General features: G+C 38.9%; 1 protein-coding gene across 1 annotated transcript in view; it reads left to right on the top strand.

The window, feature by feature from the left end:
- Positions 1 to 1,627: 1,627 nt before the first annotated feature.
- The window catches only part of malrd1 (MAM and LDL receptor class A domain containing 1), a 70,318-nt gene continuing 50,833 nt past the window's right edge, over positions 1,628 to 21,112 (top strand). The window contains exons 1-7 of the mRNA XM_051940462.1: positions 1,628 to 1,643; positions 8,970 to 9,101; positions 9,187 to 9,275; positions 9,369 to 9,533; positions 13,246 to 13,342; positions 18,001 to 18,132; positions 20,269 to 20,421. Coding sequence (XP_051796422.1) covers positions 1,628 to 1,643; positions 8,970 to 9,101; positions 9,187 to 9,275; positions 9,369 to 9,533; positions 13,246 to 13,342; positions 18,001 to 18,132; positions 20,269 to 20,421 — 784 coding nt within the window. The remainder of the gene's footprint in view (positions 1,644 to 8,969; positions 9,102 to 9,186; positions 9,276 to 9,368; positions 9,534 to 13,245; positions 13,343 to 18,000; positions 18,133 to 20,268; positions 20,422 to 21,112) is intronic.

The following is a 21,112-nucleotide window of genomic DNA, read 5'->3' as shown; positions in this document are numbered from 1 at the left end:
TGTGCCCCCCAAATCACTATTTTGGCCATACTAACTCTTCATACTGATTCCACAAAAACATGTCAGTGTCATTATGTACACAGAAATCAGCCATGATACTAGAGCTGAAATGTTTAGGGCAAATGCAACATTTTCTCCCCGGTTTTCTTTTATTAAAAAGAATTAATAAATAAAAAGCAATTCAGGGAATAATGGCACTCTTTTGTTGCACTATTTCCTGACATTTTATATCCTCTAATACTTGTCGTGTGTTTTGCCTTACAGTTTTAACAGTTACAGTTACCTTACAGTTATATTTTAAGTATAAATATCTTTCTGTAGATTCTTAGTGGGTTATCTACTTAGACACAGAATGCTGTTTGATGAAGCTGTAAATGTCCGATCTTATTACTAGTATTACTAGTTTCTACACAGTATTGTTTATGTATTAAGACGTTGTAGTCTTGCAGTACCACACTATTGTTTTATTTTGTTAAGCGTGTTTCTTCCTATTGTTTTTATGATGCCGAACTTCCTGTTTGTCTAAACGTTGTGCTCACGCATCGTCAGAGGAAAGGTAAAAACTGTCTAAAAACAGTAGTTATAAATCATATTCATCAGTTTGAATTGTATTAGGAAAATGTGTGATTAACCTCATTATTCTATGCTCGTAGCTCTGAACAGCGACGTGTGTGAGTGTGTATATGGAGCTGAAGAACACGCTAGCTGATGGCTAACACTTAAATTAGCGTCCTTAGAGAGCGGAATGAGCTATGAACATTTAAAGTATGTATTATTATCAGATGAGTTGCGTTTATTGGTATTGGATGTAAACATGATTAATACAGGGTTTCTGCAGGGCATTAAAAACATTAATAGTCGTTAAGTTGATGTTGCAACAATTAAGGCCTTAAATGGCATTAAAAATCATTAAATTTGATTGTTAGTGGCATTAAAAATTCTTCCTGCAGTTTTCAAGAAAAATATTTGCCAATAATAATTAGGGCTGGACCCGAATATCCGAATATTCGTTCGCTACGGCGGTATCCGGATATTAATTTTGGTATCCGAATACCCGCCCCCCTCCCCCCCGTCGGATGTTACCGGGCGGAAAAGAATATGATATCGGCGTTACTGTCTTCCCTCCGCCTTTGGCCCATATCGGCTCATCCCGTCCTGTGATCACATAAACATATACACATATGTCTATGACATATACACATATGTCTATGTGATCACCCCTTCCTCCCCCCAGACGAAAATATTCAGGAAAATATCCCTTCGCCTTTGGCCCACTTCGGCTCATCCCGCCGTGATCGTCTCATCTCGGCTTCTCCATTCCTGTTTGTTACCACCACCCAAATGGCCGGCTGGCTGCCGACTCTGACGTCATGCTTAACTTCGTTGCATAAACACAAGACAAGATGCTGAAGACCTCCGCTGTTTGGGAATTCTTCAGTTTAACTGAAGACAAAACGAAGGCAAAGTTTGGACCCGGGAGACCAGACGAACGTATCCGAATATTCGGGTCGTCTCCACCACAAGCCGCTACAAGCCGCTACAAGCCGATCTGAATTGTTTGCAATACTACAGTGAGGTATTTTGTATTCTCCTGTTTATTTTGTAGTTTTCATGGTGCTTATGGTAGATGGTGCTCGTCGAGAGTGAGAATAAATTTACACCCGTTTGAAACTCTCTGTGCCTTGCTTAATGAATCCAAGGGGCCGCGACAGAAGCAGCTTCCTGTTTCTTGGTGAATAATCCGTCACCATGCCAACAGTCAAAAACCGAAAAGCTTTAATAAATGTGATTCATCAGGAAAGAGAGATGAAGCATTCTTTCAGATACCACAGGACCCTAATAATTTTATAGAGGAGGCTCATGTAAACTGAACACAAGTGGACCCAGAATTGATCCGTGAGGCACACCACACATTACAGGAGTAATGTTTTAAAGTCGTAAACCATGTTGATTATTTTCATTTGACTAAAGTATCTCATATCAAGGTCCACTTCCTAGCTTTTTCCCGAGAATGAACTTTGACACTCGACATACATGTGAAATTTCACACCTCTGAATATGTTTATACCACCTTTGCTCGAGATACTCTGCATGAAGTTATATTTTATCTGTTAAAGCGGGAGATCTAATGCTGCTCCTGGAAGGACAGAATAGACAATATGACAGCTGCCTCATTTATCTATGAGCTTTGACATTTTATGCTCTTTTGGTAGCTATTATTATATAATATCTGTATCATGTGTAATCATGTGTATACCCGACAATGTCATAGAAACAAATGACTTGTGTTGAGCAGAATCTAAATGGTGAATATGTGCAACCAAAGCAGCGCATAGCCTCCCTGACCCGATGAATGCATGTAATGCCTCAATTACAGTAAATGCTCTACACTACACGCACTAAAGTCAGCTCTCATTATTCACAGAAATATATGGATGTTGGGGTCAAGGATTCTGTCAGTTTTCCTTTTTAACTTCTTTGTTGCAGCACTTGAATATCAAGAAGGCTCGAGCTGAATGTAATATCAGCTTAATGTTCCGTCAAGAAGGTTTAATTTACAGTGGAGGAAATGGCTGTTAATTGAGGTCAAATTTTTTTAATATTTTCATCATAAAACATCCCTTCTTGTCTCACAAACTTTCTTTCCCTTGGATATTAAGCAAACGGTAATTATTCAGTGGATTTATTTTGAGGGTTGATGCCCACAGTAAAAAAGAGCAGCGTTTTCCTATCTATAGTTACATTATTTACAAATTCTATCATCTGGAGCTGCTCATTCACAAGTAAAATAATAATTGGGTAACTAATTTTAAAAGTAGATATATTGCTTTATTATGCCGTTGGAATGTTTGTGTGGACAGTATGTTTCCTCAAGGACAATTTTTACATACAAAACACGTAATGAACCGTGACATGAAGCCCAATATCAATATATGGTTCAGACAGAGTGCAGAGTGAGTTTTGGAGGCAGCGTGACTGTGTACAAGGCAACGGAAAGATCCCGTCAAATGTAATTTCGCCCCAGACAGTCAAAGACACATCCGCCTGGGATGAAAATTTTTCAGTTCCAGTGAATTGGTGTTTTTCCTGAAGTCTAATTTCACAGTATACACTCCCACAGGATGCAATCCCAAGTTAGTTTGCTTACTCACAGTTGGAACATTGGCTGTTCAGGATGAATAGAGGGCACAAGCACAGACATCCAGGATACCGTCTCACAGTTAACGTTTGTTTTATTGGTTTTTCTGTAAAATAAAGTTACGAGCTTGAGGTTTGTTGTTTATTCATGTGTTAATCATCTTACCTGCAAATGATCAGCATCCTGGATTTTGTGTCTTTTCTAAGTTTGAAGAGTCATGGTAGTACTCAGTAATTTCTGGCAATATTACCATTTTGTTATTATAATATGTCCATGCCAGGGAGACTTGTGGCCAGAAACTTGATGTTTTTGGTTGTCTTTTCATTCGTCCTGTCCTCATAAATATGATATACCTTGAATTTCTTAAAATTTCTCCAAACTTGACATGATTTTGGTTCACAAATCAATACCCCTGATAACTCATGGAGGGAGTTTATTCAAATTTGGTATAAGCATTTACTAAAGATTAATGACTTAAGATTTGGCAAAAGTCAAAGGTCCACTCATTAAACATGTTTTTGACTAATTAAATAAAATTTCACACTAATTGAAAAAAAAACTGAGCTGATGAGGTGATGACATTAAACCAAAGTAGTCAATTGTCAGTTTAATCGCAGCATCATAGTTTTCTGCTAAAACACAACTCTAGACTTTATTCTATGCCAGAGACAGAAGGGGAGATTGTGACCATGTTTGAGATTTAGTCAGACACTGATTTAGTGACACTAATCTTGGGTTCCCACCTATTTAATTCCTTAAAAAGTCTTCAGAACATATATTTTGTGAATCCAAGCCCACATGTATATCTTGCTGATTGATGGAGGCATGCAGCCCAGGAGGCTGTAATTTTAGTTTAATGGTGAAAAATGTTTACCTTATGACCACCGAGCCAACAACAGGGCCTCAGTTTACTTCTTGTCTCTTTTGTGTGGTCATAATGTCATCCCTCATCCTGTTTATGAAATTCATGGGCAGCAGGCAAAGTGAGGAGGATGTTCAGTTAGGGATCTTCAGTCACATCTCAAAGCCAGCAGACTCTCTCTCTTAGTTACCTTGTAATTGTGCAGTATTTTGCCTTAACAGCTCTTAAATACAGACAGGTGGCAGCATTGTTGTGGGATAAGGATCTGGAAAATGGGATGCAAAAAGACTCAGGTGTTTAATGCAGTCTGCTTTTCAGAGCTCATATCGCTCTTATTAAGCTCATTTGTCAACACTTTTCTGCACGCAATCTGACATCACAGAGCTCTGCAGGATGTTCGTCTTCATACTGCGCTGATTGGAGGCGCTGAGTGAAGCATCTCCTACAGGTACACTGCTAAGATTAAACCCCAGCTGTTATGATTCACTAGCAGTGAATCACTCGATTTTATCCTGGAACAAAATTAGCAGGTGCTGCACATCGCCACAGCTTGAATAAGATTGTGAAGGCAGATTGTCTGTGTTGAAATCCAATGCAAATGTCCTTTGCTGTCAATATGTTCTAACTTACGACGTGTCAAAATGCGGCAGGGAAGGAAAGAAGTGATTATGAAGACAAATGATCAGACAACACAACCTAACTTTGGTTTCTTTTGCGCTCTTATACAGGAACACTTCCTTTAAAAATGCTGCCACACAGCCCTTTCATGCTGCTGCTGAATGGAAATCTGTCTGGGACTATAAAGTGTTGCATCATTGAAATTCTCTGAGATTTCACTGATTGCTTTCCTCTTTTTCCTGCCTGTGTTTTTGTTGTTTGTCTCAGCTGCACTTTAAAAAATGATACCACAGATTTGCTGTATGCATACTGCCTTTCTCCTCAGTACAATCTGTCTGCAGTTTTCTTTTAAAACCTGTGAAATAATGGATTTTGTAACTTCAATTTTCCATGCAGGTCGTCGCTAGTGTGTGACCGTAACCTCCCATTCACCATTTCTCAATTGAAACATCAACAGAGGAGCAAACCTTTGAGGTCAGAGACAATCAGTCTGCTCATAAACAGGAACAGGATCTTTGTTTTAATATGCGAGGGATTATGTGTGTGAAACAGATTAGTTCAAATCTTTGACAAATGGGTGTGCACCAGCCCCCTCAACCTCTGTGATAAATTTGTCTTGTTTAAGTCACTTATGGCGGAGCTTTGCTTTGACCTCTGTTTTAGCCATGAAGGTGAACTGAATGGCAAGAGTTCTTAAGAATTCCTGCTGTTTTATTTTTTTTAAAGACGGCATTTTATGGACTGGAATATTCCTTAATTAAAATTTAATCTAGCTGTATTAGTGTTACAATGATGAACTGCTTTTATATCCAGCGTGTCTGGAAGGAAATAATTCTTTTAAATGAACTCCCATTTTTATTTACTGACCAGTGAAGTTTTTTTCCTGCCCTGTTGACTCAACTGTTTGCTGTCAGATATTAATGTCTTTTCCGATTTGAAATCAATTAACTGTGGTACTGAGGCACCGTAACTGACCACGTTTCCAGTTCTGTGCTTTTTGTTCCCTTCTACAAAAATATTGAAACTGGATAGGATGTTTATTAGCTGCTTCTTATCATTCTAACCACAAATGCATTCCCACATCCTGACACACTGCTCAAAGTAGCGTCGACTAAACGGAGCACATTTTAAACTCTGTGCTACCCGTGGCACCGTTTCAGCATAATGTGCAGTCTGGATGCCAATAGGGGTCAATCCAGATGTGATCTTTTCCTTGTTCTGTGGTCCCTCGTCCTCTGTGGAGCCATCAAGCCTGCCTTTTCTCTCAAGGTTAATTTCATTTGAACTACAGCAGCTCTTGTAGTGGCTTGCTGCTTGTCTGTTTTAAGGTGCTGTCTTTATTGATTGCGGCAAAACAAAATTATACCTCACTGTAAAGTGGAGCGGAGCCCTGTTGGACACAGTTAATGATCCTCTTATAGCAGTTCATATAATTCCCGCCTTATCTCCACTCCCTCTTGTCATGTGTTCAATCCATCAGCTGTAATTAGCCAAAGCTAATGGGTCTCATCTTGTTGAAAAGGGCTACTTCTTTGCTGGCTTTTCACTTTCTATCAGTGCAGACGGACTAATGGATGTTTATTGAATTTTTTATAGGAGGCCCCTTATGCAGTTGTATTGAAATGTAACCACTTGCTTTTTGTTTAAACTAATATGCTAGAACCTTCCCCATAAGCTAACATGCTAGTTACATTTGTGAATGCTTAATTTAGATTATGAATACACTGGCTTTTATGAGATTTCGTAATTTTTGTTTTGTTTTTTTGTGGCATTTTTGCAACAGAAGAGATGGAGGGAATGTCCTGCCGGAAAGTTTTTATTTTTTTATTTTTTATTTTTTATTTTCTTGCTTGCAGAGTCCAATTTTTCAAATTTTTGTCTGGCCTTGTCTGTAGACAGATGTCTATAGTTGGTCAGCAGAAGTGGTTCGTTTTACACAGAGCCTCTCAAGCTGTTTCACCCTTTCTCCAATCTTTATGCTAAGCTAGCATAAATTAGCTTAGCTTAGCTTAGCATTAGCTACATGGCTTCACATCAGTGTAAAGACAGGGGAGTGGCGTCACATTTTTCTCTCTTATCTTCATAAAATGAATAAAGATATTTTCCAAAATATAAAACAAGAATTACTTTCTTTATCCTGGCGGTGACTTGACTTCATGGTAAACACAGGAACACATAAAAAGGCAAAGCAACCTTATTGAGTCACAGCCATAAAAAACATTTATTGCCTTTTACAACAAGTCAGCGGCTTGAGCACACGTACAGGATCAGTCCGAGATCCGAGTGAACTGAACACGGGGACGAGAGTCTCTACAAGGACTGGAATTCTTACTCATGTCCTGACATCAAAATGCTTAACTGGGAGGTGAAAATAATCTGTTTGAGGTAAAGGACAAACTTCTGATGGCATTACTGCTGGGCTCGGTGTGGCTGTTGTTGGCCTTCGCTGTGGCTTTTAACCCAGTGTCGGCCGCCGCTTGTTCAAACCAGGAGTTTACCTGCTCTCAGGGCTTATGTGTGACTCAGGACTGTGTCTGTGACTTTACTAACGACTGTGAAGATGGCAGCGATGAGAAAAACTGTGAGTAGAATGTGACAATTTACAATCTAAGTCTGATTGTTAGAAAAGAGAATTAAAAGAAGGCAGACTAATTAGAGACAGCAGCCAAAGCGTACTTTGGATGAGCATAAAACTGAAACTTGTACATAATTCACAGGTGGCTGCAGCTCATTGATTCTGTAAATGTGCCAGTAAAATAAACATTTTCAGGGGATTGTAGCTGCCATGGACATTAAATTGCCTCTCTCTGAGAAAAAGATGGATAAACCTGGATTCAACACATCCATGATATGCCATTATGATTTTTCATTCAAAACCATCTAGCCTATTTATAGCTGAAATGAGGGAAAACATGCTGTTTCTCAACAGGACCTGGATAATGGATGACTGTCACTGAAAAACAGGATTTTTTTTCATTATTTTTTTCCCCATTAGCTTCTGTTATGAGGACATTCAGTGTTCATGTTCTACTAGCATACCTGTAACATTTCATTGTTCATACCCATAATATGAAATAGTCATATTAAGATGCTATTTTAAGTTCTGGCTTAAGAGTGTATTTTACAGTATTGAAACATTTCTTGCTTGCATGCAGGATATGGAAATAAATTAATTAGAAATTCAATAATAAAGAATGATGCTTCGTTTTTATGCACTTAGCATCACAGTCCAGCTCTGCATAACACTATGTATGACTACAATATGTCCTAAAAAATTGCCTTATACCTCGGAATAGATTGTTTTAAATTTTCAAATGTGAAAAACAAGCTGCAACTTTACCTAAAGCATCTTATGAAACTGTTGCTTTTTGCTAACATAACTGTAATTTTTGAAGTTTATAAAAGCCTAAAAGCATGTTATCGATATTGTATTTCACTGTTAGTCCATGGTGTTTTTTGAGAGTTAATAGCTTGGTATTTTAAAGACTCAAAAATTAGTGATTTATTGCTGCACAGACAAACAGTGTATGGGAAGCAGGAATTAGAAGGTAAAGTATTATATGTAAGTATAAATGTAAAATGCACGTGTCAAAATTGTAGACAAGCTTTTGAAAAATGTGCATGCTCGAGTGCAAATATATGCAAAGATGTAGAAGATAATGCAACAGATTCATAGAGGACAATTAGAAGCTATGCAGGTATCGTTTTTAATATCTAATCTAAAAAAAAGTCAAAAATCTCTGTTGGTGTGTTTGTTTTTCGCATTTCTCAACACCCGTACATCCAGTTTGCTTCAAAGGCTACCTTACCGTTACCTTATTGTCCTTTGTTGTTATTAGCAGCTAAGTTGTTGTTTTTGTTAAAAATGTCACTACAACACTGATATAAGTCCCACAAATGGGAGATAAACAAGAGGAGATATTCTACAAAGAGAAAAGAAGTTGAAAACATAGTTATAAGCTTAGAGTATGAACTTTTTCAAGGCTTTAGCTCGCTATCACTGGCAGGAAACATAATTAACATGAATAAGCTCTGCGTCTTCGAGGCGTTGTCTCATACAACCTGATCAATGTTAGTTTTCTGCATTGGAAAACAAACTAATCTGTTCTGTGATATTAGTAAATTTGTGTGAAGTTTTCATGACAATACTTTGGGATTGTGCCCCATCAAAAATGTGATTCGTGATGCCTCACTAAGTATAAGTTGTTGAATCAGTAGTAATCCCATCTAATGTATTTATGCAAATACAGTATTAACACTTTTGCATTACAACCCACAGTTTTAACTCAACGTGCATGATGAGTAATGAAAGTAGCAATGCAGTTTAAATGTTACTCCTTTCTTTTGCAGGTTTTACATACACAAGATGTGACTTTGAGGAGAGTTTCTGTGACCTGATCCAAAGCTCAGAGACGTCCTCAAAGTGGATCAGAACAACTGAAGCTGCAGGACTCAAACACGACCACAAAAACAAAACATCAGGTTGGAGCAGCTGACAGTTCTTCAAACAAATCACACCTACAATTAACTTTTTTTTTCATATTTTTCTCCTCTCTTTTTCTCTTAGCACATTTTCTGTCGCTTTCACCCGTTGGAGGAAACAGAACCAGAGCAGATCTGAGCAGTCCTGTTTTCCTACCAAGTCACACCTGCCAGGTAACAGAATCCTCTGATTCTTGCATTGCACTAAGGCAAAAACCATGAAAGTGGCGTCACCTGATGGGCTTCCTTTCATTTTTTATTCTTCAGCTGAGTTTCTACTATTATGTCAGGGGAACGCGTGGAGATCTTCAGGTCCTGGTTCAGACTCATCCAGCAGATCAGAGTACAGAGGTGTGGAAACAGTCCACACAGCTGCAGAAGGAAACATGGCTGCGGACGGTCATTCAGTTTTCCAGCAATCACAGTTTTCAGGTCTGTAACAACCATTTAATTCACTATAAAGGATGTTTAATATCCAAACAGTTTGTTGCATATCACACTGAGGCATTGTATATAAACTGCAACTGTATTATATAGTAGTATATTTTATATCAAGTCTAATTTGCAATATTTTGTATGTTATATATAGATAGTAACTATCATAAATGATTATTACATCAGTTTGTTAGTCTGACTCACCAGATGTAGACTGTGGGTATAAACCTACCTCTGTTGTGTATTTTATACTACATTTTTCTTCCTTTTCACTATCTGTGAGCTGTAGGTTTCAACACCATTCAAGCAGGAATTTACAGACCTAAAATGGCAAGTTTTAGAGAAGATTTAGATTGTGCAATAATAATAATGCTTGGTTCTTTCAGTGAATTTAGCTACTTAAATGGCAGTGACAGTCTCAATGCTTTGCAAATGTTCCACCAAATCAATTCCCCCATCACTATTTTGTTTACTGTTTCTGGCAAAGAGGATTGTGTTTGGTCTAAAGAAATACACACAATCTGGTGACATTGTTTTCTCCACCAGCACACCTCAAAGAGCAGTGTTCGATGCCGCTATTATTATACAATATAGCCGTTTTAATGAGAAGCTCGGACGCTGTTGTATGTATTGAATGATATTTTATTCCAGCAGTGGTCAAAAAAATAAAAGAAATCACATTTATTACAGCCCCGGAGGTAGGGAGTGGATAAAACCTGTTGAAAGAGTGCCCGCCCGTATGCGACGCTCCTCGGAAAACAGCGAATGCATCCGTATACAAACAGGGATAATCTGATTGGTCAAAGCTAGCTGGCCTTCTATTGGTTGACAGCGCTGATACACAAAAAATCCGAGAGCAGAGCAGAGATCCGTGAGCAGAAGTTTGGTGAGAGCAAGAGGAAGAGTTTGAGTCTGAGCGCAGGAAATCTGCGCGAGCAGCATCGTAACCGAGAGCGAGGACACAGTTTGAGCACGCGCACAGCAAATTTGAGCGCGAGAGCAGAGTTCTGAGAGACAATATCACGAAATCTGAGAATGAAATCGATAAATGCTGCCCTCAAATCAATTTAAAATGCTCTTGAATTATGATAGGAAATTTATTCCATACAATCCAGAGTGTATCTTTCTCCTCATAGCATATTGATTGTTGGTGCAGCCAGAACAATCTGCATCGCTGGCACAGTGTTGTGGAAATAGTACTGGCTAGGCAAAACTACCCATTTGTTAATGGTCAATCAAATGTTTTATTACATTTTGCCCAAGATATGCTATTATTATTTCCCTTTCTAATTGTAACAGTTATCCCTCTGCAATATTTTCAGATGCTTTTAACGTTGTCTTCGATTGAAATAAGATAAATTTCAATCTGTAGTCATGTAGATCATCAGCAAAATGGCTACAAATGGAGGGTAGTTGTGGTCTGTAATGACTGGATGTGTGAACAAATAATGTTTCTTAAGATGTACAACTTACTTTAGCCTTATCACTTTGTACTATCAGCACCTTTCAGACATTGACTGTATCGGCTTCATGTCTGAATGATCACCCTGGTCACTTTTCCATAAAGTCAGTAATCTTGCTAGGTCGAATCTAGATCCTTTTCTATGACACGTTCAACTTGACAAGAGGTTGAACTACATGCTGTAACATTATTGGTTTGAAACAATGTTGCTTTGAGTTGTCTGACGGGATCTGAGGAAGGCTTTTTCCACATTTCAGTACAAATATTAAACTTAGAAACATCACAGAGAGCGCAAAATACACATACATAGTGGCAGACCTCAGGTTGAGTCCTGAGCTCCATCACAGCTGTCAGGGTAGTTTTATTTTACTCTTGGTAAAGTAGTAGATTATCCTCACACGTGGACAGAATTTTCAGTTATATAAACCAGGCTGTTAGTTATTTGGGCAGTTGACTGAGCTGCTTAAAACTGAAACTGGGCCTTTATTTTGCATTATGCATCACTTGATGTACTGTCCAATCTTGTGTGAATAACACACTTGTATACATACCATGGCTGTCTTCATCACTGTTATTTATATGTCTGATTGAAGCTGTGAGAAACATGAGTAAGAAAGTGACTTTTGTCGTATTGTTGCCTCATTGACAAGCTGCTGAAGCCAGCAATGTAATGCATCCTGTGTCTGAAAATAATGTGGTTCAAAAGCTGTCTTATTTGTCATATTTTTATTAGGCGTCAGGTAGTTTGAGGTTTCTTGAAACGAATAAAGTCATCACGACAGAAATAAGCTGCCCTACAGGAGCCATTTATGTGCATTGAGAGGGTACTGACCCAACTGGACCCTTCAGAGGCCATCTGGAGTCTTCTGAAGCCTGCTGTTTGTGCCCTTCCAATATCCTCAGACAATGTCAATGTGTCACCTTCTCCTCTTCTGTGCCTTCACCATCTGTCACTGAGTACAGTCAGCTCAGCTTCAAGACGAGGCTGCTCGGTACCAGCAGTAGAGACGGGTCATCCCTCTGCTCACATTCGCTTTCCCCTCCATTAATCCACTTACAGTTTCAGAGCCAGTTGAGCGAACTGGGTGTTTACTTACGGGGCAATTTTAATTTTTGCTTCATGAGCTGCACTTTTAGGTTTAAGGTTGTTGTGTTGCAGAAAGACTTCCTTCCTTTAGTCAGCTTTACACATATTTGTGCGTATAATATCTACAAACATCTTTGCCTAAAGTTGGAGCAGAAAATCTAATCTATGGTATGATTAAGGAGCGTTTTTGCAGCTTCTACTGACAATAAGGATAAGTGAGTCTGATTTTCTGAAAGCGAGTGTATATTGTCTGCATCAGATAAACGCAGTAGTTTGGGTGTGAAATCCTGAACACGCAGCTCGGCGCTCTCTTCGCTTCAGATTGTATTACTCTTGTAACCCCAATGTTCAATTTTGGGAGTAAAAGAAATCACACCTGACAAGCATGACTGATTTGAATTCTGTATTTGAGTGCATTTTCACATCAGCCCCGATGACACAATCCACCATTTGTTTAGATCAGTCATAAATGACGGGCCGTAAAACTGTGCTGGTGTAGATAAAGCTGTTCTGTGGACTTTGATCAGTGCTTCGATGCTATTACTCTGATTGCATGCTGACAGAGACGAATTGATGTTTTTAGCACCATGGCTCTGAGAATGGCAATGCCTGCCTTTAACTAAACAACACTAACAACTACTGGATGGGCTCTCATGAAATCAACACATTTATGATCCAAAAAGGATGTAGAAAGACTTTATGGATTTACTGAATTTCCCAGATAATTTCCCTCGTATCCAGTTCAACATCTAAACATAAGTTGCATAATATATTGTGCCCAAATTTATGTTAGCTATGGGATTGATTAGGGGCCGAGTACCAAAAGCAGTGAAAATTTAACACAAAGGAAGTGTTGAAAAAAATTTGTTGTGGGGGTTCTATGTAAAGCACTTCTTAACATTGGCTGTCCACCTGCTTAGCCTTGTTTTCTCAGTAGGGTCAAGTATTAAGCCTCTTTCACACATGCACTCCTGTCTGTTGGTCTGTTGACAATTTGACATTTTGTCTTCATGTCTAAATATGCACCCTCATCAAAAGTTGAGCAGGCAGTGTTACTACATAGACACATATATTCTCGATCTTTAAAGCAGACTTATTTTGTTCTAAAAAGCACTGACTGGGTGATAACTTTCCTCTTTTTTTTTGCTTGTGTCCACCAGGTGGTAATTCGAGGGGAACTTTCAGCTGACAGCGAAGCCTTCGAGGTCCTGGCCGTCGATGACTTATCCTTCAGTCCTGGCTGCGTGGTTCTGTCTGGTACTGCTACCATTAATAACAACCCACTTCACAGACGGGACGAGTTCAGACCTTGACATTTTGAAATATCGCCACACATAAACAGACCGCCGCAAGCTTGTTTTGAATACTGATAAACACCCGGGATGGGATTCATAGCAGAATAACTGAATCGTTAAAATAGTGCTTAGTGCACATTTCCTTGCGTTGAATATGGAGCAGTCAGTGCCACAATGTATGGCTTTATTTGTGCCTGCTGTAGCGTGCTGCCCACAGATCACTGATGAATATGATACAGCTCAACGTCTTGGCTGAGAGCGTTCGATAAAGCACCATTCACTTGGTGTTTTGGACGTAATTCTAACATTTTTTATGTTTAGCACAAACTGTAGCATCTGCACAGCTGCTATTACTCATCCAGTATTGGAAGAGGATCCACTTTTCAGCCCATAAAGTAAACTGCAGCAGAACCTTTTTTATTGATCGTCTTGTTTAGCATATCAACGTGCGGCTGACAGCTTTCTTCTTCCTCTTTAGCTCCATCTAGACGATGATGTCACTGGTTAGATGTCAGCAGTTCAAGGAAAGCTCCTCGGTTTTACTAGAATGTTTGAAGGATTTTTACTTAACTCTTTGAACCGCAAGCAGTTTCTGGGCATTTCATTCGCTCCTGCCACATCTCATTCACTGTGAGCTCGTTTCACCGCAATATAAAATCCTGCACCTCAATGGAAACAGCACGACTATGACTAGAAGTAGAGAACACTGAAAATGTCATCCATACAGTAGGACACAGTTGTAATTCTTAGTATCATAAAAAAGATTGATTTAATTGATTATTTATTTTACAAAAAATATAAAAATCCAAGATCTTGTCAATGCGAGAAAAACTATGGAAGCTCCACATACTATAGATTTTAAACTGCTTATATTTTAAACTTGTCTCCTATCCACTCTGTGTAAATACAGCCTGCAGTTCTATCCACTTTAGTAAAAAAAAAAAATCCATTAATTTTGGTCATGTGACTAATAGTTACAGCTGAGTGACTGATTTTTCCCTGTTGCCCTAAGAAGTAAAGATTTTCTTTGAATGTAGTTAGAGCCACTGGGTTTTCTATTTGGGGATTTTGAAAATTAGACATTTTGACACTGATTTTTAATTAAATCATACATTTTTTTAAAGCTTTCAATTTGGTTAATTTTCCTGATGGAGCAGCACAACACAAATTTGCTATTAAATGACTGTTGGGAAGTTAAAAATCCAACAATTCTTTTAGTTTTACATTTTGTTGCTCAGATAAATGCTCAAATTTTGCAGATAACTTTCCTTTCCATCCCCTCGGTAGGTTTGTGGTTCCAAAGGTTAATTTTCCATCTTTTGAATTATGTAATAGCTCCTACTGTTATATTTATTCCCGATTTAACATGAAAAGTGTGGAGAAAGCTGTCTAACCTACATGAATTCTCATTTAGTGCCATCATCGAGTAAAGTTTTCATTTCTTCAATTGATCCAAATACTTGAATGGCTAACACCAGACAGTCATACGCCTCAGATTTACTGTGTTTGGTGCTAATCAGTAAATCACATAGCCACTAGTGTAGCTGAAGACTCTTTTTGTTTTACCTGACTTCTGACTGTAAATACCTGTTGGTTTTCTGTGGCATAGAGTAACTTTTCTGAAGGCAAATAATTCATTCAGGAGAGACACAAATGAGAGAAAGACATAACGAATAATTCCTTATTTTGATTCACTTAAGTTTCATTGCTGCAACTAAAAGCAATATATATGCTATATATACACTATAATGAACATTTTAATGACAATTATGGCATAAATGACAATGTCTATGTGTAAAGAGTCACTCTCAGTGCCAGTTCTGCAGAAATCATTACCCAGCTCAGAGCCTTTCAGCATTTTTCAGCTCATTGTTTTTTATTTTATAGCCACTCATTCAATTCACTCTCATCTGTTCTTGAAAGCTCTGAGAATTCCAGTATGAACTAATTATCCTGCATCAAAATGCAAACAAAGATCAGGAACATTTTTCTCCTATCAAATTCAGTTTTGTATTTTGTGCTGCTCTGAAGCTGCAAAACTACCGCTTCATCTTGCTTTAAGTCTGGTACATAGTGTTAAATAAGAGAAAAAGACACAGTGACTCACCTGTGAGACAAACTTCAGAGTCTGTTGGAGTGTCAGCAGGCCTAGTTTAGCACGTCTAAGCAGACGGGACAGACCAGAGTCACCTTGGCACACAGTCCCTCTCCTTCCATCTGTCTTTTACTCTGGACAGTGGATTTGTTAAATGCTCCAGATTTCAAGAAGAAAGGGTGGTGTCTCTCCAGCCTCATCGATCATATTAAAAACCTGAGCAATAGCACGCAGAGCTTTTTAGAGCAGAATCCTAAATTCAAGTCAGCTATTTTTAGAGTCAGAGTCCTGATAGTGGAGAAAGAATTAATGGGTTTCACATTAAAATACCACACAAGCTTGGTTTAATATGTACAACACATCCGGCCTGACCAGTTCATGGAAAAAAGGGCGCTGTTTGATAAGTGGCTCTGATCTAATATCACTCACTGCACGCCATTAAGGTCACTTACAGAGGAATCTTCATGTCCCTCATCCTTCATTATTCATCCTTATCCCATACATGGCTGATACATTTGTTTTACTGAATTATGGGTTCACAACATCAATGAATTTAGATTAAATGGACTGTCACTAATAATGGCAATATAACCGTTCAGTGTAGACTCTAATTAAATGGATGCAGGGTGAAAATAACACAGAGGCGTGTTATTGTGAATTGCACTAGCAGCTGAAGTTTGACGCCTCTTTTGCACCGCAGAGCCATAAATCTCACTCTTTTCATGTGTAATTGTCTGCAGGTGGTAGCTGGTCTGTGCATGTTTTGGGAGATGGCCACTATTTAATTTATTACAGCTCTTCATTTATACATAAATTATGCTTATGTGTCAGTAATTTGTGTTTCTAATTATGCAGCAGTAGCAAACGTAATCGTTTGCTGGGTTATAATGACATTCTTTCAGGTTAATGATGGGCTTTGGTTATTTATTTTTTTCAGCATGTTAAGTTTATTTGCAAGCCCTAAACTAAAATCACAAGCAAACAACAACTTCAAGAACACCTTTATGAATTATATAATATGAAATAGTGGTTGATGAGAGGATACAAAGTGTAAAGATTGCATCATGACTGATGTCTGTGGTTGGATTTAGGCAACAAGGAGCTTGGTTAAGGTGAAGAAAAGACATTTGCTTTGATAAAATGTTAACAAACCTGTAGTGACTTAAGCATTGTGGGCTTTTTTTTTCTATTGTAAACCAATACTGTGATCTTTTTTAACTCCAAACATACTGAAGCTTCCAGTATTAATTCTTAGCGACTTGTCAGACATGTTAATTAACAACACTTTTTATTAATGTTAATATTTAATTGTGTTTTCATTTGTATAACACTGGCCAAACAAGGTAATCCAAGTGGCATCTTGTTTCTAACTTAAAGGCATTATGGAGGATGTTTTTTTTGTTTAATTTGTCTGATTCACATAAAATGAATATACTGACCTTTAGTGGACTTGTATGTATGGTCTCTAAAAGAATTTTTTTTAAAAAACAAAAACTGTGGACATGGCAGGACCTGAAAAACATCAGCCAATCAAAGCGCTCGGACCGAGGCGTTTGGTTTGCTCCCTTTCCTGTCAATCAAAAATCTTCCAGCTCAGGCCTAGTTACGTAGATTACGTACGCCTTGGATTTACGTGTTTTGTGTATGTGTTGCTTTGGTATAGCTTCGTAGTTAGCTGGCGACTTGTTTTGCTCATCTTTTTTTACATAATGGCAGATAAAGATCCAGGGGGACCCAGCCGTAAAAGACAACTTCACGAGTCCTACGCAAGTTTCTGGAGGGGGGCGTTTCTTCGTAAATGTTAAGAGAGGGGAGGTTAGAGGGGGGTGAGGGAGAGGTTGTATGTGCTCATGCGCATGCTACGTTCAAAGTCGTAGGAAATTAAATCTCCTCTAAGGCCTTTAACACGCTTCTCGTTGCAGATTTAGTTGCATGTAAACTTAATTACTAGCCGACAGGACTGGCAAGAAAGCACGCGACAAGTTTTGCCAATTAAAGCTGCACTAATCCAAATCCTTCTCACTTTTAATCCATCTCAGTTGTATCTTTTGCTTTTCTCCTTGTTTTAAAACTTAGTTGCAACAGAGAAGTAAAAGGAGCAACCTTTAAAAGACACTTTTTCAATAGCAAGCCTAAAGCCATTTAAAAATTGGGCAATTTTTCAAATATGTTTCCAATGCTCTTCATAAGTGTAATGAAATTGAGTTCATTTAAGAGATGGGGTCTTAGATGTACTATTGATCAAAATATATTAACTTCATTCATTACTTCGTTGTTGAATCTAATCTTCCGTAACACAGCTAATGTACTTACTCTTCTCTGGAAGCAGCTGAGCTCATCTATATCAATCCATGAGCTTTTTAATGATGAAATCACATGACAGGAGTCAGTGATAACAACTGTAACTCTTTGTATGTGGTGGGCTTACATTTGATTTAATAGCTCTTGGGGATCAGAGTGCTTCTTGCAACTGCAATTCTACTGATTGTATTAATGTCTGATTTTTTTTTAAATTCCTGTGTCAGAGAGCAGTGTTCCTCCTCCTCCTGCCTGCCCTCCTTTGTGGTTTGACTGTGGCGGTGGGGAGTGTATTGAAGAGAACAAAGTGTGTGATTTCAGCCCAGACTGTCTCCATGGAGAGGACGAAGCCAGCTGCCGTAAGAACCTGATTACCGAGTAACACATTCAGACAACCCTCATCCCATTAGTGTGTTTGACTGAGCGACAGTAGGTGATTCGTCTGGCAGCACGATGGCTGTTTCCTGATTTGGGATTGTTGTTTTTATTGACCCAGCATGAATCAGAGCTACATTTTCTTCTTCCTGACATTTTAAAATGATTTGACAGAATGTGAAAGCTTTATTTAATCAGTTGACACCACATATAATTCCACATTGGAAGTTTTTATCTTTACATAGTACTCTCCTTATTACTTAAAATAGAAACACAGTGCTCTTCCATGTAATTTAACAATCAAATAGGTGAAATTGTGCCCATCAGTGTGTCTTTTCAGCATTATTTCTAAATGTCAGCCATCATTGCTGCTGTATAGAGGTGTGAGGTGCTGGCTCTAACGGTGTTTTTGTCCATTCTGTTTTCTCATTCCACTGTTTTTCTTTGAATAATCTCCTTAAAGTTAACACAGAAACCTGAGGCTCTTCTGGGTAATGCAGCTGTCTTATGGATTTAAATTGTGCCCCCCATGAGCCTCCGGTAGCGTTGCTATGGAGAAGAAGCTGGTGTGAATCTGTGCTTTGTTGCTGCAGCTGTTCATACAATGTGTCATCAAAACTGACACAGAATTTTGAAATTCATTTATGTTTAATGATGTTTTCTTAATGCTGTAAATTTCAGCTGTGACCCGCCACCAATGGCTCATGTTTCAGAATTTTACCATCACGGATTGCATGTTTCTTGCTACGATACACCTCAAAATATTACGCATACAAACATATGCCTTTGACTTTTCAGCAAGAACCAAATTTTTTTTAACACAGTAATTATTTGGACACACGATGGAACCTAGAAAGTTTCATGCCAATCCGAGCTGTACAAATGCTCCCACTGTGACCCGCCTAGCATGTTTAATGGAAAAACAAATTGAGGTTTTACTCATGGGAACAGTCTTGCCTGAAATGTCTCCTCCTACTCTGTAACTGTAATAGGAAGGCAGATGGGGAGCATAGCTTTCAAATTAATACAAAATTGACCCAGAATCCATCCATCCTCTATACACCGCTTTATCCTCATTAGGGTCGCGGGGGGTGCTGGAGCCTATCCCAGCTGACTCGGGCGAAGGCAGGGGACACCCAGGACAGGTCGCCAGTCTGTCACAGGGCTACATACACAGACGAACAATCACACTCGCATTCACACCTACGGACAATTTAGAGTACTCAATGAACCTCAGCATGTTTTTGGACTGTGGGAGGAAGCCGGAGTGCCCGGAGAAAACCCACGCATGCTCAGGGAGAACATGCAAACTCCATGCAGAAAGATCCCAGGCCCAGACCGGGATTCGAACCAGGGATCTTCTTGCTGCAAGGCGAAAGTGCTAATCACTACGCCACTGAGCAGCCCCCTTGACCCAGAATCCACAAGTGAATTTGATTTCTCAGCACTAAAATCTTCAGCTTTCACTAGACATTTCTTCATTCTTACCACTATGTTTATATATACCTGCATCGATTTTCATTAAACAGAAATCTCAGAAACCCTCTTATTCTAACATCTGCATTGGATTAAGTCACCTAAATAACTGAGCTGTCTTTGTAACTATAAAAAGCTGCTTTAGCTTTTACACCACTCTTCTCAATTGGGAAAAAAGTCTAACCTGGTTCCTTTTTTCACTCAGTTGATTGATTTTTACTTGGGAATCTGTGACTCTGCTGCACTGTTCTCATGTGATAGCACATAACCTTCATAGTCCTCAAAAGTTGTGTCTTTTTTCTCAGTTGTAAATCATTTGGTGTGGTGATTAAATAGCTCCTCATACTTTACATCTCTATTTGACAATATTCCTCAACCGACAGACTTTGCCCTGCTGTCATGGAACTTTTCAGCCATGTTAGTTGAAATATTAGGATTTTAATTTATTGACACAACAATCCCACCACAACCCCCATTAGTCGGCATCGTGGAGCTTTTGATCTGAACTGTGCTCAGAAAACTTGAGAACGCAGTCCTCTCTGAAAGCTCTTCTCATGTGAGTGAAAATCAGTGACTTACAAAGCTCAAAATGTTGTTTGTAAGGTCACAAATCAATAATTTCCTATATTTCTCTGCTCAATCAGCCTCTGAGTGTGACTTTGAAGGTGGATCTTGTGGCTGGTATGAGCTCACCCCTGGCGATGGCTTCGACTGGTTCAAGGGCACGTCTATGGAGGTTTCTCCAGACTACTACGGTCACCCGCCACCCCTGGACCACTCCACTAACAGCGGTGAAGGTAGGGGACACAGTAGAAATACACAACACCATGTGACGTATGCAGTCAGCACAAATAAAAATAGAAATGTGATGAGCTGATAAAGCGATTTCACTGAGTCCGGGACGTTTGGTCAGAAATAACTGGAAAAAGATTATATTATTGACAGATTTAATCGATGTTTTGCGGAAGAAAATCCTTCGTCTGTGTTTTTGGGAGATAAGCACTTCATGGAGAAATGCTTTCTCAGCCATCTGAATAATAGAAAGCAGATCGACATATGCTGCACCCATTCTGCATGGTAACATCATTCATTGAAATAAACGACACACTACAATAGTTTCTTCTGGGCTTATGTACCACAGCATGTCACTGTCTATTATGCCTCATTACACGTTTCGACTTTTTCTACACATTTACCCTCCAGAACAGACTTAACTCTTCGAGGCGTGGATTTAACAAGGAATCTTGTTGCAGGCTGACTCCATGCAGGCACCATCTGCTGTTTTTGTACGAACATGCTGAGAAAAGACGCTCTGTTAGGTTTTGATTTCGAGGCTGTGCAGAGACTAAACTGAAGCTTTGTGAAATGGCACGTATCCTGATATGTGCATCTGTTTGAAGATGCAGAAAATATGACTGTGACCATCCAAAGACTTATCTAGTCTGCAACAATCTGCTGGTATGTGGGGCTGTTCAAACAGAGCTTATT

This window comes from Acanthochromis polyacanthus, chromosome 20 (assembly GCF_021347895.1).
Source record: "Acanthochromis polyacanthus isolate Apoly-LR-REF ecotype Palm Island chromosome 20, KAUST_Apoly_ChrSc, whole genome shotgun sequence".
Lineage (NCBI taxonomy): Eukaryota > Metazoa > Chordata > Actinopteri > Pomacentridae > Acanthochromis > Acanthochromis polyacanthus.
Note: the sequence above shows the minus strand (reverse complement) of the source record. Positions and strands in the feature narration are given on the sequence as shown.